General features: G+C 57.9%; 4 protein-coding genes across 4 annotated transcripts; 2 read left to right on the top strand and 2 right to left on the bottom strand.

Moving 5' to 3' along the window:
* Positions 1 to 942: 942 nt before the first annotated feature.
* MONBRDRAFT_28265 (uncharacterized protein) lies at positions 943 to 3,074 on the bottom strand (the record flags this gene model as incomplete). Its single annotated transcript, XM_001748673.1, has 8 exons — positions 943 to 1,293; positions 1,368 to 1,470; positions 1,557 to 1,645; positions 1,731 to 1,814; positions 1,938 to 2,015; positions 2,103 to 2,195; positions 2,275 to 2,851; positions 2,965 to 3,074. The coding sequence occupies 8 exons, from the start codon at positions 3,072 to 3,074 to the stop codon at positions 943 to 945; spliced, it is 1,485 nt and encodes a 494-aa protein (XP_001748725.1).
* Positions 3,075 to 3,460: 386 nt separating this feature from the next.
* On the top strand, positions 3,461 to 8,927 carry MONBRDRAFT_28264 (uncharacterized protein; the record flags this gene model as incomplete). Its single annotated transcript, XM_001748745.1, has 14 exons — positions 3,461 to 3,613; positions 3,655 to 5,416; positions 5,906 to 6,037; positions 6,226 to 6,299; positions 6,411 to 6,566; positions 6,684 to 6,746; positions 6,848 to 7,023; positions 7,135 to 7,184; positions 7,312 to 7,502; positions 7,577 to 7,655; positions 7,749 to 7,839; positions 7,945 to 8,045; positions 8,122 to 8,267; positions 8,397 to 8,927. The coding sequence occupies 14 exons, from the start codon at positions 3,461 to 3,463 to the stop codon at positions 8,925 to 8,927; spliced, it is 3,705 nt and encodes a 1,234-aa protein (XP_001748797.1).
* A 357-nt stretch (positions 8,928 to 9,284) lies between these two features.
* On the top strand, positions 9,285 to 10,305 carry MONBRDRAFT_28263 (uncharacterized protein; the record flags this gene model as incomplete). The annotated part of the gene is made up of 2 exons (XM_001748744.1): positions 9,285 to 10,093; positions 10,179 to 10,305. Coding segments are annotated over 2 exons (936 nt in total), but the record flags the coding sequence as incomplete, so codon positions are not given.
* A 2,795-nt stretch (positions 10,306 to 13,100) lies between these two features.
* MONBRDRAFT_33809 (uncharacterized protein) lies at positions 13,101 to 14,306 on the bottom strand (the record flags this gene model as incomplete). The annotated part of the gene is made up of 1 exon (XM_001748672.1): positions 13,101 to 14,306. The coding sequence occupies one exon, from the start codon at positions 14,304 to 14,306 to the stop codon at positions 13,479 to 13,481; it is 828 nt and encodes a 275-aa protein (XP_001748724.1). The 3' UTR covers positions 13,101 to 13,478.
* Positions 14,307 to 15,103: the final 797 nt, after the last annotated feature.

The following is a 15,103-nucleotide window of genomic DNA, read 5'->3' as shown; positions in this document are numbered from 1 at the left end:
GAAATCTTCCTCGCTGGCTGCGGAACCATTTGATCAATGCGCTGGTGAAACGCACTCGGCACTTGGGCGGTACATCTCCATGTAGCAGGTCCAAGGACACTGCCGGCTTGATGTCATGTGAAGCCCATGCTATGGAGCACACTTGCTCCTTCTGTCCCCGCGGGACCCCTTGTCCTTTGACCCTGCCTCGTGCGCAGCTCTTTTATTTTTTATGCTGCGCTGAATCTACCGCCGCGCGGGTGGTCTTGAGGCTGTTTGATGTTCGTGGTCGACCACATCGCTCCATTGCTCTGGTGGTTCAATTGACATGTGAATCAATTATCAGAAGAAAAAGAAGAAAAGTCAAAATAGTGTCACGTGTCACGTGTCCAACCCCCGTTCTACACTTGTGCAGCGGGGTCTTGAAGGCCCGAACCCCTCGCCAACTCCATCGTTTCGAACACAATTAGTTCTACCGGCGTTGTCGATCACCGGCCGCTCGGAGGTGGGCGTAGATGCGTGCTTGCAATCCAGCATTTGAGTTGATCTGAACACAAGATGGCCAGCCCGCGAGATGAGGGTGCTACACACTAGCTGGCACGCCAAGACGAAACCAAAAAGTCAAACCTCTGGCTTGAGGGCGTAGGCGTTCAAGTCATCCCAGCGCTTGAGCTCGTTAAGCGTCTAAGAGATCAGTGCACGCCCAAAGTGAGAGACACGCCCGTTCCAAGCAACGCGAAGTGGACTAGGCGCCGGGGAGGACACACGTCGACGGCGAGGTCATGACAGTGAGCTCGACTCGCAAGTTGGTAGCGCTGATCTGCATCGCCGACGAGCTTGATATACGGTTCAATGCGAGCTGGGGGGGCGTGTACTTCAGTCAGCAACTCCACGGCCCGGATCACATTGATTCTTGGCTGCAGCCCAGAGCCCCCGAAAAAGCTGCGCCCACTATTAAGTTTATCAAACTGCCCCACGGTGGCCACCGTCCATCTGTGAGCTGGCGGGTGGTCGACTCCAAATACGCGGACGGGGCTTGCATACCTCTTGAAAATTATGACTCTTGGCCAGGCCACCAAGCGCGGCATGACCATGCTGCACCTCGCTCATGCCAAATTTCTGCAAAGGACAAGCGCAGATGTCCAGACCAGATGAGATGGGAATGAATGGGTCGAGCAGCGAAGCGCTTTGCTGCACGAGACCTGCCTCGCGCATGGCTTTGCTATTGCATAGGGTGGCATTGGCGTCGTAGGCACTCATGGCCACAAAAAAGACCGTCGTGGCCATGGGCATGCCGACCAGGGACGTGGTCGGCTAGACAAAGGCACCCGGCGTGAGGTGGGTGGGCTTGACGTTGGCATAGCAGAGCAATGAGCTGAAGGACAAACATTGTATTTTGCATCCAGCTGATGCTGGAAGCGCAGAAGATGGCTGTATGTGGAAGCATGAGCTTGGTTGCTCTCGGAGAAAAGCTCACTGGCCGTGGCAGGTCTGCGTGGCGAGAGGCCGTGCCGGGAGACGGAGCAGCAGCATGAGTGGAGTCAGTGTTCGAGCGATCCGAGGCGCGCATTGATTACCCGTCGGCTGTGAGAAGGGTTGAGAGCCACTCGGCCCGCGCCAGGCCCGTGTGTTGGCGAAGATAAGCGCGCAGCGCTGTTCCTCGCAACTAAGAGACGGTTGGAAGCACGGCATACAGGACGGTTGAGGAAACCACACAAGAGTCGCGCGAGGTTGATGGCGGAGCAACACACCTTTGGGTTGGTGTGCATGCACTTGCGGCAGAGCTGGAGGAGGGTGTCCCACTCCCCGACTCCTTCCAACCAAGCGGCAAAGTGCTGCAGGCGAGTCAAAATGTGCGGTCAAGTGCATCGGGTGAAGGTTGGCCCAAGTCTAGAGAGTTTCCTTTCTTAAAAAAAAAGAAAAAAAGGAGGGCTGACGGACGCCATCAAAGTCCTTACGTCTTGAGCCAGGACCGAATTTTTTAGCAGGGCACAGAAGACGTCAAACTGCGTTGTATTATACAAGTGGAGCAGGGCCTGGGGTGTCGGGTGCAGCAACAAGTGGGGTCTGATCAGGTGGAGCCTAGTAGGCTGGTCGTGCCATCTGTGGCTGGGAGAGCATACCGCAAGCATGGCACGGCCTTGACGCATGGCTGCCGCATCGGTAAAAAGCTGCCATTTATCCTGAATGCTGCGCAAGCCACCCAGGGCACAGCTCTACACAATCGGGTAGTCAAGTTGCACAATCGTGAGCGAGGGTGCTGCCAGAGCGCTGCAGAGGACAGGCATGCCGTACATCGATATTCAAGCCAAGGCGGAAGCTGAGCGGGAGATCACTCTGGGCGACGGGTGGGGCTGCGGGCTGTGTGTGGCGTGGTGTGGTGGTGGACTGGGTTCGAGGCGCACTTGAACTCGTGCTCGGTCGGGTTGTGGGGGATTCCGGGGGTGGGCGAGCAACGCTGACAAGAGGTGTGCTGGGTTCCGAGTCGAAGAAATTGGCGGGGGCGGAGGTGTGGGCCAGCGTAATGTCGTCTTCCGGGTCGAAGCCTTCGCTGCCACCTGAATGGGCCTTGTTTGGAGGCGGGGCGCTAGCGGCGGGCTCGGGGCTAGGGGCGGAAACGGGCTTGGCATGAATCGGGCTGACAACAGTCTTGTTTGCAGCAGGAGCTGGGGCTTGGGCGGGAGCCTTGGTCGGCGCGGGAGCCGTTGTCGGGCTGGGAGCTGGAGCAGGAGCGGACCCGGTGAGCGTCAATGGACGCACATCGGCAGACTTGGCTGGGGCTGGTGGGTTTGGGGCTGGGGCTGAGACTGGGGCTGGGGCTGGGGCTGGGGCTGGGACTGTGGTGACCGAGGGTTTGGCGCCGGCACTGGGGCTAGCAAGGCGAAAGGGGTCGTGTAGCAGCTTTGGGTCGGGCGTCGCGGGTGGCCGGTGGCTCACAGGTGCTGGTTCCGCGGCCAAAAACGGGTTGCGAGGACGAGATCCCACCGCCGCACCAGCCCCCGATGGCTCGCGCCGTGCTGTTCCACTCCCACCACCCCTAACACCACTCCCTCCCGTCCTCCCACCGCCGCTGTTGCCGCCAGCACCGCTGCCATCAGTGCCGGCGCCGCCGCTGTCGCTCGCAAACGGATTCACTCGTCGACTCATTTCTGCGCGCCAGTCACTAAAAAGTATTTTACATCCTTTCGTAAAGCCAACAGGCAGTAAAACACTGATAATATAAAGTAAAATAGTTTTATCTACCACGGAGAAGATCAACCAGTGTTAAGAGTAACAATATCTTGTGATTTTCACAATTTGTTATGGGAGCGTCGGTCGCGACCGTTACGAGCGCGACGACCAACGCCACCTCAACGGACGCGACGAGCAGGTGCCAGCGTGCTGTGGGCTGGCCCCGATTGTTGACAAGATGCCTACGCCTGCCCAAGATGGATTGCAGCATGTGAGCTGCCTCCGCCGTTTTTTGGCGATTGTTGACAAGATGCCTACGCCTGCCCAAGATGGATTGCAGCATGTGGCTGCCTCCGCCGTTTTTTGGCCCCGCAAGCATCGGCCTGCACCCTCGCTGCCTCGGATCAAGATCGGGTGTTTGACCTCGTCATTGTGGGCTCCTCGAGGCGCCAAACAGAGCGTGGTGAGGTCACCTTTACGCTCTTGTCGCATCCAAACGTCCAGGATGTCCTGCATGCTCGACGCGTCAGGCAAGAGCGTACGGCGGCTTCTGCGGCGGCGCTGGAGGCAGCGCGTGCGTACTTGCGGGAACACAGGTCAAGCTCGCTGCCCGCCGCCGAGCCACCGATTGCGACCACCAACCTCACAAACACAAGGTCAGATCAGGGCTCGATTGAAGCCATCCCCGACGGTGGCACGGACGCAAACGACGCAGAGGAATGGGCCGTTGAACAGGCACAGGCTGGGGCTGAGGCTGAGGCTGAGGCGGAGGCTGATAGCGATGCAGCAGAGGGTTTAGCACCAAACCCCCCGGGCGGCATCTTCCGCGAATGGGGGTCCACTGTGTCCGGGTTGGATGATGGTCGCTTGCGCTTCCAAGCTCAGGCCCCTTGTCTGTCTCAAGAAGAGAAGAACGGGTCTGTGACCCCAAGAGGACTTTTCCACAAGATGCTCCCGCCAGACATCATCGAACGAATGCTACGCGCCACGAACGATCAGCTCGTGGGCAAACCGCTGTCCAAGGACGAGCTGTTGGGCTATCTGGGCATCCGCATGATAGCTGCCAACTTCTCTTGTTCGGCAGAGCGCTTATGGCGCACCTCCATGCAACAGGGCAGATTTGATACGCGGCCATCGATGCAGGAGGTCATGTCTTTAAGGAGGTTTCGAGCCATCTCGGCAGCATTGCGTCTGACAGACACGCCCTTGCCCGCATATGATGACCCCATTTTTGAGGTCAGGGAGATGGTCAGCTCTTGGAATGAGCACATGCAATCGGTCTTCCGCCCGTCAGATACAGTCTGTCTCGACAAGTCAACGGCAGTCTTGAACAACAAGCGGCGCCCTTCCGTGGTGTTTGTGGGTCGCAAGCCTCATCCTGTGGGCAATGAATATCATACTGTCTGTGACTCGCAGACCAAGATTATGTTGGCCATGGAGTTTGTGGAGGGGCGCACACGGCCGGTGCAACTTGGACTTCCGGAATACGAGGCCGACCACGGGAAGACGACCGGCCTCCTTTTGCGCCTGACCCAAAGCTTGGCCAACCTTTTACCTCGTGCTGTTGTCATGGATAGCGCCTTTTGCGTCGTCGACGCACTCTTCCAACTCAAGCGCAAGCATGGGCTGCTCGCGTGCACGGTTGCGAAAAAAAAGCGATACTGGCCCCGCCACCACGTGCCTGGGGACAATGTCTTGGAGTACATGCGCGACAAACCACCAGCTGAACTCCACGGGCGATACGGCGTGTACGAGGACATGCCATTGCATCTACATGCCGTGAATCATGGTACATACACGTTCATCACGCTCGCCACGTATGGGAGCATCAGACCAACAGGCACGCCGCGATTCTATGAAGCGCCCGATGGTCGCGTCTATCGTTATCGTCGCATCGAGGCTATTGACGACTACTACCAGGCCCGGCATGCTGTCGATGATCACAACTACTTGCGGCAGGGTGGAGGACAATTCTTTGAAGAGGGATGGGCTTCCAAGTCTTGGGGTATCCGCCAGTTCAACTTCATTTTGACATCCAGCCTGGTGAACGCGTACCTTCTGCAGCAACATTTCGTCGCACCAAACGACAACCAACGGCCGCAAACGATGGCTGACTTTTGCCTCGCGGTTGGCACTGAGCTGTGCGACGCATGGGAGGATGCTCGAGCTCGAGACGCTCACGTTATCCCCAGTGCGCGCTCTTCGAGCGGTGGTTCGATCACCCACGTCTTACTGCCGATTCCCAAATTTGAAGGTGCCCGGCCTGGTAAGCGCACCAAAAGTCCGGCACAAGCTTGCCTCTGCAACGGTCTGAGGTGTAAAAGGCGTGTACGCACGTACTGCGCATGCGATCGCCGACTTATTCTGTGCACTTGGTGTCATGCTCTGCATGTTGAGGCCACTGCCATATGAGCAAAATTAAATTGAGAAAGCTCCGTTTGATAAAAAACAATTTCTTGTGAAAGGGCATATGCTAAGTATTTTAGATTTATTTCGAGTAAGCTGACGGTCAATTTGCTCTTGTGAGAGCACCGATAATACTTTTCTTCATAATATGCTCTCTTCTCTCTGATGTGTTGGCAGTGTGTGATCAGTTCTCTGCCTGTCTTTTTGTGGTTCAGTTGCCTCTCTTTGATAGAGTTGTTTCGGTAGTCTTAAAAAGCAACTGAGCACCGTCTTAAGCTCAACCTCTGCCCAACCTCTCCCTCCCAATCCGTCTCTCTCATTTTCTTCATCATTCTCCCCACCCCTCTAGTCGTTGCGGTAAGTGCTGATCTGTGTGTGTGTGTGTGTGTGTGTGTGTGTGTGTGTGTGTCACTGGCAGCCAGGATCGGGATCAGGACGGGACCGGGACCGGGACGGGGACGGGATCGGGCAGGATGGATGGGTAGCAGAAGGATAGTATGCCGGGGGGGGAGGGGTTGCGATTGGGAGGACGCGGTTGTGCACTTCTTGCTGACAGTGTGTGTGCGTGTGGGGCCGTAGTGGAGGCGCTGATTGAACCTTGGCGCACGGGCGCGCTTCCAGTGATCATGTTGAGTGCACGGGCGGTGGCTGTTGGATTTGGACTGGCAGCTCGGATAACACGTACTATGGCCACGGCGTCCCGCGCGGGCAAGGCCGAGCAGCCCTGCTATTACCTCGGTCTGGTGTGTACGATCGCGACGGCCTGCCCCCTCCCTTCTCTCTCTCGCACAAACTGCTGTCGTCTGTCCAGCTGGTCGCACGTGGCAGCTCAATCAGCATGTCGCACGTAACAGGATTCGAGCACTCAGGGACTCAAGGCAACCGTCGTAGACAATGAGCTGGAGATCAAGTTTGCGACCGCCATCAACTTTGATCGTGATCTGCCCCAGTTTGGTACAAAAGGCGGGGCTCACGAAAAGGGCGAGGTCGTGACAGCGCCGGCCGCCATGGTAAATGCGACGCTGTGTGACCCTTGGCACCCATCCATTGTCCCCCCCACCCCGCTTGCAGACTCATGACCCTGCGTCCTCATTTCCCAATTCTCCTCTTGAATCCTCACCGATCAGCTTCCTGCCGCTCTCGAAATGGTGCTGGGCAAGATGAAGGAGGCCCAGTTTGACCTTGGCAACGTGAGGTCGCCCGTCCACGGCCGCCCTTGGCTTTGTGCGCAAAATGCGGGCCTTTTCTTCACGCACGCCCCTCTTTCTCACCTGTTTTGGTGGTTTCGCAGATTGTCTGCATCTCTGGTAGTGGTCAACAACACGGCAGCGTGTACTGGGCCAAAGGTGCGAGCCAAGCCCTGGCCAGCTTGGATCCGGCCAAAGGTCTCCATGAGCAGCTGCAGTATGCCTTTAGCGTCCCCGAGTGCCCCATCTGGATGGACTCTAGTACCACTGAGCAATGCGAGTAGGTTGCCAAGCGCCAAGACTGCGCCAGACGGACCTTTGGGCCAGGGAACGAGTACTGCCGCTCACAACCCTCACCCACTGGCGCATGCTCGTACCCTGCCTGCTGCAGACAGCTGGAAAAAGCCGTGGGCGGCCCGGAAGCCATGGCCCGCCTGACAGGTCGGTGGTTGTGCATGGACCCCGCCTCGCCCGCCCACAGGCGGCTTGTTTTTTTAATTTTTATTTTTCCCCCGAAACGGATGGGTCGTCAGGCCGCTTCCGCTTATGCGTAGCCGGTTTGTTTTAGGCTCCCGTGCCTTTGAGCGCTTTACCGCCAATCAGATTTTGAAAAAATACCAGCAGACGCCTGAAGCCATGGGCAACACAGAGCGCATCAGCCTGATTAGCTCGGCCATGTGCTCACTCCTCATGGGTGCGTATGCTCCCATCGACACAAGCGATGGCGCAGGCATGAACCTCATGGCTCTCGAATCCGAGGTATGATTTGCTGCCCTCGACTCTGTAAGTGTCCACCCGAGCTCACCACTAACGACGAGCTATATGTGCCTTAGAAATGGGCTCCGGAAATCATCGACGCCATCGACCCAAACCTTGGATCACTCTTGGGCTCGCCCAAACCGGCACACGAAGGTATGCTTGGGAGCAAGTCTGGCTGTACTGCTTCGGAGTGGGCTACACGCGCCGGCACCTCACTTTCCACATACACGCGGCCGTGCGTACCAGTCGTTGGCACTATCTCGCCTTATTTTGTGGAGCGCTTTGGGCTGGCCAGCACCTGTCAAATTGGCGCCTGGTCCGGAGATAATCCCAATAGGTGGGCCTAGCCATAGCCGAGCAGACCCAATCGTTGCTGATGCACTGCCTTTGTGCCCTGCTGTATTGCACGCCTGACCAACATCTTGCACTGAACGGGCCACAGCGTTGCTGGGCTTGGTCTCTCCGGTGCTGGCGAGGTGGCGATCAGCCTCGGTACCTCGGATACCATCTTCAGCATCATTGACAAGGCTCAAGCCAACCCTGGTGCGTAGCCCATCCCGATGCGCTCCTTCTGGTCCATGGTGGTTTCACCTGTGTCATCACCCCTCGGACTTGGCAGGTGTCGAGGGCCACTTTTTCCCAAACCCCATCGACATTAAGAGCCACATGGCCATGCTTTGCTATAAAAATGGCTCGCTATCTCGCGAGGCCGTGCGAGACCGCGTGGCGCAGAATGATTGGAGCACTTATCAAGAACTGGTTGAGGTGAGCCATCAAGGCATGGGTCCGATCTGGTGTTTTGTCAGCGCCGCCCTTGCCTGCCACTCTGTACGCCCGAAGCGCGCGTTGATTCTCACTGCTCATGCGCTCTCTCGTGTTGCTCGTATTGGGTAGTCACGGCCGGCTGGTAACGAGGGGTTTATGGGCTTCTTCTTTGATCGGCCCGAGATTATCCCTCACGTGCTGCAGCCGGGCGTGCGTCGCTTTGCACCGGACGGCTCGCGCTTGGACGCTTTTCCCGAGCCCTCCATCGAGGCCCGCGCCGTTTTGGAGAGCCAGTTTATGAGTATGCGCTCACACGGCACCAAGCTGGGCTTGGACCCCCACGACATTATTGTCACGGGTGGCGCATCGGCCAACAAAACCATTGTGCAGGTTATTGCCGACGTCTTTGGCTGCCCAGTGCGAGCTGCGGCGCAGACCGACTCGGCCTCACTGGGCGCAGCGTATCGTGCGTTGCATGCATACAAGTGCCAGGAGGCAGGGGCCTACGTCTCCTTCCGTGATGCCTTGGGTCATGACACGCAAGCGCATTTCAAGCTCGTGGCAGAGCCCAACATGGAGAACCACAAGGTCTACACAGATCTTTTGCCCCGCTATGAGGAGCTTGAAGCTCGCGTGGTTGGCGAAAATCGTCGTTCATAGGTTCATAGTGTGTGTGTGGTCCCCATTAACGGGCTCCTCCATCAACGGGGGCTTCAAACATCGGATGTGTGGATGCAAATTGAACTTGTTGATAGGATGCTCTGTTATTTAATTCATTTTGAGGCTGCACCGTAACGCCTCGAGCTCGATGGAGTCTATGAAGCCTCTGCAGGGATGTGAGTCCATCAAGCTGCAAGGAAAATATAATATCACACCCAAGGATGTAAAAAAAAAATAAAAAAAAATAAAAAAAAATTCAAAAATCGTCGCTTCATTTTTTAAGGTTACACAGCCACTTTTTATTTTACAAATCAGCTGGATTTGGGTGGCGCGGTGGCGGCAGCGGATTGAACGACGATGCCACTGATCAAAGCGAGAAAGTCGCGCCCGGGGGCTGGGACCGGGGCTGGGGCCGGGGCGGGACGGCGGTTGACGAAGCAGCAGCCCGTGTTGCGGCGGGAGATTCCTTGTCGTTTGGCGGTGTGTGCGCATGACGTGTGTCGGCGGGCGCTGGCGGCGGGGGCGTCGTCGGCGGTGCTGCACCTGCGTGACGGTGAGGGGCCGCTCGTGGTGGACGCGGCGGCCGCCGTCGTGTACTGGGAGCTGTTTTATCAGTACCATCAGTCTTGGCCCGCGCTCGTGGTACCGCAGACCGCCTACCGGGCTGTGCAGCAGCAGGGCGGGCGCAACGACTGGCGCTCGCTGCAGGATGCGGTGCGCGATCCTCGATATAACATCGTGACCTTTGCCAACGAGTTTCACTGCGACCTTGCCGATGCTGCAGCTGATGATGCGCAGGCTGCAACACCGGACGAAGCACGCCGACGCATCGTGGCCACGGCCCAATGGTACGCTCATCACGCCCAACGGCCCACAGCCGTGTTGACGACGGCAGATGAACAGCTGGCGTACGGCGATCTCCCCGCGGCCGCTGGCGTGGCCCTCCACACCGTCGAAGAGCTCGTTACCTCCATCTTTGGAGAACAAGCGCCCGCTGCGATCCTGGCCCAGACGCTGGCCACACGAGCCGAGACCCTTCGTGCGGGTGCAGCCGATGGTCTCGCGGCCAACGCCCACGGCTACGTGCCCCACCTTCCCGAAGATGAACTGCTGACTGGCGTCGCAAGCGGCATGTTTCTACGCGGCCGCCTGCATGTCCAAAATTGGTATGCTCACTACGCATGCTCACTCTGGGTCACGGGCAGAGCGGGGTCACTCACCCACCCGCTGCCCTCGCTTGCTTCTTGTTAGCGGCCGGCTGGCCTATGTCCGTGACCGCTTCACACAGGACGATGAAGTGCTGCTGCACCAGGACATTCGCATCGACGGCTTGGCCGCTCGCAATCGAGCCATTCATGGTGATGTTGTCGTCATTGAGGTGCGGTCACGAACAACGCAGCGGGTCGTGCCATCTCATTGCCCGTATGTGCGTGTGTGCGTGCGCGTACTGACGCCGTGGCTTGGCTACATGATACTCATGGGTCGATGCATGGCAGGTTCTGCCACGGGAGCAATGGGCCTCGGCCAGCCGACGCATGGGGCACGTCGTTGGCATTCTCGAGCGCCGCTGGCGAGACTGCGTTACCACCATTCAACAAGACGACGTCGAGCGCAACGGGCGGACAGCCTACATGGTGCCGCTGGACCCGCGCTTTCCAAAAGTCCGCGTCCACGCCAACAACAAAACAGGCTATCAGGACAAGCGTGTCGTCGTGCGCATCGATGAATGGCCTCTGGACCGCATGTTTCCCGAGGGCCACGTCATTGACGTTCTCGGCAACCGAGGTACGCGCACGGCGACCTGAGCCTTCTGCACACATTCCCCAAATGCAGTGGATTGGCTTTGATGTCTTCTCTGAACTCTGATAATAGGTGACATCGATGCCGAAATCAAGGCCATTTTGCTGGAGAACGAGCTAGCGGCCACCGACTTTACCCCAGCTCAGGTAAACGTAGTCGCTCAATATGCACCTGCGCCCTGGCTAGTGCTGCGCACGACCCTGCGACCCACGGTCTGCTGGTCTGGCCCGGTTTGCCTTTGATTGACTAACCTTTTGCCCATTGCCGACGTTTAGTTGGCCGAGATGCCCGTCAACACACCGGAGCAGCCTTGGTTCCCCGATCCTGACCAAGTGGCACAACGGCGCGACCTGCGTGACTCCCACCTCATTTTCAGGTTGCTTTGATGGCGTGCTGTCGGGATGGTCTTGGCATCATGGATAAGTGCATGTGTGGCGCTCTGGGTCTCATTTGGCATCCTTTGATCTGTGTTGTGGCTTAGCATTGACCCGCTCGGGTGTGAGGATGTGGATGATGCCCTTGGCATCCGGGATCTGGGCAACGGGCGCGTGGAGGTATCGGTGCATATTGCAGACGTGTCGCACTTTGTGCGGCCTGGGATGTTGACAGACGCCGAGGCGCGCAACCGCTGTACAACCGTGTACTTGGCTGACCGGCGCCACGACATGCTGCCGGCGGTATTGAGTGCCGACCTGTGCTCCTTGCATGACCGCGTGGATCGCTATGCCATGAGCGTCATTTGGGAGCTATCGGCTGACGGGCAGATTGAGAAGCAGTGGTTTGGGCGCACCCTCATCCGCTCGGCATACAAGCTGCACTACGAGCTGGCGCAAGCTATCTTTGATGGATCCGAGGAGGCAGCGGCGCTTGCAGCATTGCCGACGCTACGGGAGGTATCAGGACCGGCACGAGAGGCACGGGTTGCGGAGTTGCGGAAGGCAATACGCCAGCTGATTTTGACTTCTCGGAAACTCAAGGCACAGCGCCACGCGGCAGGCGGGCTGCAACTGGCCAGTGACGAGCTCCGGGTGAGTTTTGCCAGCGGCTCTCGGGAGATTCGAGGTCTCACGTCAAAGGAGGAGCTTGAAATTCACGGCGTTGTCGCCGAGTTTATGATTTTCGCCAACGCGGCTGTAGCCGAGCGCATTGCACGGCGGTTTCCTTCCAAAGCCCTTCTCCGGCGTCACCCCCTACCGGAGCAGGCGCAATTCGAGGAACTGCGCGCGGTGGCGCGACACCTGGAGGTGCCTCTGGACACGAGCTCCAACCTAGCTCTAGCTGAGAGCCTTGACGCGGCTGGTGCGATTGTTGGCCCGGCGCGGGAGCGCATGCTGCGCATGCTTGCCACGCAGGCCATGACGGAGGCCGAGTACTTTTGCACCGGGGCGGTGGCGGCGGATCAATGGTTTCACTACGGTTTGGGTCTGCAGTATTACACGCACTTTACCTCGCCCATTCGTCGTTACGCCGATGTTATTGTTCATCGGCAGCTCATGGCTACGCTCGAGTCGGACGGTTCCAGTCTGCCCACGAGTCATGACGTGGCCAATATGAGCGCCCTCATCAACTTGCGCAATCGCAGTGCCAAGGCTGCACAACAGCAAAGCGTCGATCTTTACCACGCGCTGTATATACAGCAGGAGCTGGGCCGAAGCTCCAACGAGCACGCAGAGACCCTGGAGGTGCCCGCAGTGGTATTCCATGTGCGTGAAAACGGCGCGCTCTGCTATGTGGCCGATCCGGGCTTTCGCATGTTTGTCCCCTTTGAGGTACCTAGCCGCGAGGACGGCAGTCAGGCCCCGTCTAGCGCTGCCCCTCTTGTTGAGATGCGTGGTAAGCTTGCGTTTTCGAAGACGTGTATGAGGAGCGGAGGCTTGAAGCAAGGAAGACAGAGAGTAAGGCAGGGACGGGGGTGGAAAGAGGAAAATGAGGGATGGCCGGCATAACCTCGTCTTTTCTCACACATTGGTGGCAACCTGTTTTCCAGGCGGCGTGAAGCGCGTGGTGCGGTTGGAAGATGGCGAGTGCTGGCTGGAAGGGCCAAAGGAGGCAGACCGGCAGGCGTTGGAGCCCATGACGCGGGTCACGGTGGGACTGGACGTCAACAACTACCCTTACCGGTTGCTGTCTTTGCGGGCACGACTGCTGGATGTTCTGGGGCCGGCGAGTGATTCGACCAATGTCGCGGCCAGCAAAGGCACGCGCACCAAGAAGCTGTTGCCCCGCGAGGGCAAGACCCGTGATACACTGACACCGGCAGAGGGGTTTGAAGATAGTCTGTACCGGGCCTTGTGTGGGTTTCAACAGCTGGCTTTGCACGCAACGGACGAGGTGGAGCCGGAAGAGGGTTAGGGCAGCCTGAAAGACCGTGGTGGCAGGCATATCGATTGATTGATCAGGGCTTGAATTGAACACAAGGAACGGGCGGGGGTGAAATGCATGATGGCGGACGACAAAACACACAAGTTAAGAGAATGCAAGTTAGGAGAATGAGATTATCCCGGTTCCAGAGGCCAGGCGACCGACCAGCGGTCAAGGATGAGTGAGCATGGGATGCAAAGGGATGAGAAAGACGGTATCCACTGCTCTCCCTCAAAATCGAAGCACATGGGGCAAAGAGAGTGGACGGGGGAAGAAAAAAAGAAGACGAAGGATGACAGGGCACTCTGGAAAATTTAGCAAAAGCACAGGCGCGCATGTGCAGGCCGGCCCGAGACTGGGGATGCAGTCCTATTTTAGTGTGTGTTGCGTCTAGTGGAACACGAAGGAATCCATGGAGAGCATGCCGAAGCGCATGTCACCTTCGAGAACCTCGACCTTGCCGTCTTGGCTGGCAGCACCGGCCGCAAAGAGGAGGGGCAGGTAGTGGTCAGGGGAGGGGTGGGCGCGGGCACCATCAGGGTTGTCCAGGTAGTTGCAGAGGGCATCCTTGTTGTGATCGACGACATTCTTGCGGACCCAGGCTTCGAAATCAACGGCATAGCGAGCGTTTGAGCCGTGCGTGTGGGAGCGCCACTCCATGAGGTTGTGGGTGATACTGCCCGAGCCCATGAGGAAGATGTTGTCGTTGCGGAGGGGGGCGAGGGCGCGGCCCATGGCCCAGACTTGCTCAGGCTTGTAAGAGTAAGGGATGGAAACTTGGAGAACGGGAATGTCGGCCTTGGGGAAGAGCATCTTGAGGGGGACCCAGGCACCATGATCGAGGCCACGGCGGGGATCAATGTCGGCCTTGATGCCGGCCTGTTTGAAGAGGCCGACAATCTTGTTGGCGAGGTCGGGGGCGCCGGGCGCGGGGTACTGCATTTCATACATTTCACGAGGGAAGCCGCCAAAGTCATGAATGGTCTCTGGCATGGGAGCGGCGGACACGCGGAGGCCCGAGGATTGCCAGTGGGCAGAGACGACGACAATGGCCGAGGGCTTGGTTGGCTCGACTAGGCGACGGCCGAGGCGATTCAGGTTGGCACCGGCGACTCCGGGCTCCAGCACAAAGGTGGGGGCACCGTGGGACACGAACAGCACGGGAAGCGCGGTCATCATGCAGGTCAAAGCCGACGCAGCTTTTGCCGAACAGGACATGGGGATCTAGAGAGAGAAAAGGGGAGAAGGGGGTGAGACGGGCGCGTCAGAAGCAGCAGGACAGCCGTCATGCACATGGAGACAGTACCACGCGCACAATAATACCTCGAGATGAAGTTGTCAACGTACAGACAAAAAGGCCGAGTTGTCCAAGTGAGATCAAGGTCAGGCAGGCAGGCAGGTCCTCTAAATACGAGAGAGAGGAAGGAGACGGAAGGAGACGGAGGGAGAGGGGAGGGAGGAGGGACGAGGTCGAGGACGAGGTCGTTGATGTTGATCCCGAGAGAGAGATGCAAAAAAATGCCGAAAACGCGAGCATGAGAGAGAGATGTTGGAAGAGAGGGCGCGACGCAGATGCAGAGAGCGGGTGTGCAAGGGTGGTGTGTTGTAGAGGTGTGTGCCAAGTACGGATTTGTTTGTGTGGTGCTGTAAAGGTGAAACTAGAGAGTGGTGGGTGCGGATGATGTGCGATCAGAGGGAGAGGGTGACCTTGAGCGATCATGCCAACAGCATGTGCACGCGTGTGGTATTTTAGCTTTATAACATTACTAATACGCCTGTGTGGGTGTGGTGTCGGGGGTGAGGATAATTACAGAATCACATGTCATGGATCTTCACAGATAGTATCTACTTTTCTAGGATCGACTGACGCTGGTTGGCTAAACGTGGTCGCGAAAGTGACAGAGAATTGGTCTGTTTCATCAAGGAGCGGGTCCCTCAAGTCATGGTGAGCAAATGGTGGCATCTCTCGTCATGATGATGAGAAGGTTCAGCCATGAGGTCCGCCTCTGATTCTA

Source organism: Monosiga brevicollis, genomic scaffold (assembly GCF_000002865.3).
Source record: "Monosiga brevicollis MX1 MONBRscaffold_25 genomic scaffold, whole genome shotgun sequence".
NCBI lineage: Eukaryota > Choanoflagellata > Craspedida > Salpingoecidae > Monosiga > Monosiga brevicollis.
The sequence above is the reverse complement of the archived record's forward strand: the minus strand, read 5'-3'. Positions and strand labels throughout refer to the sequence as shown.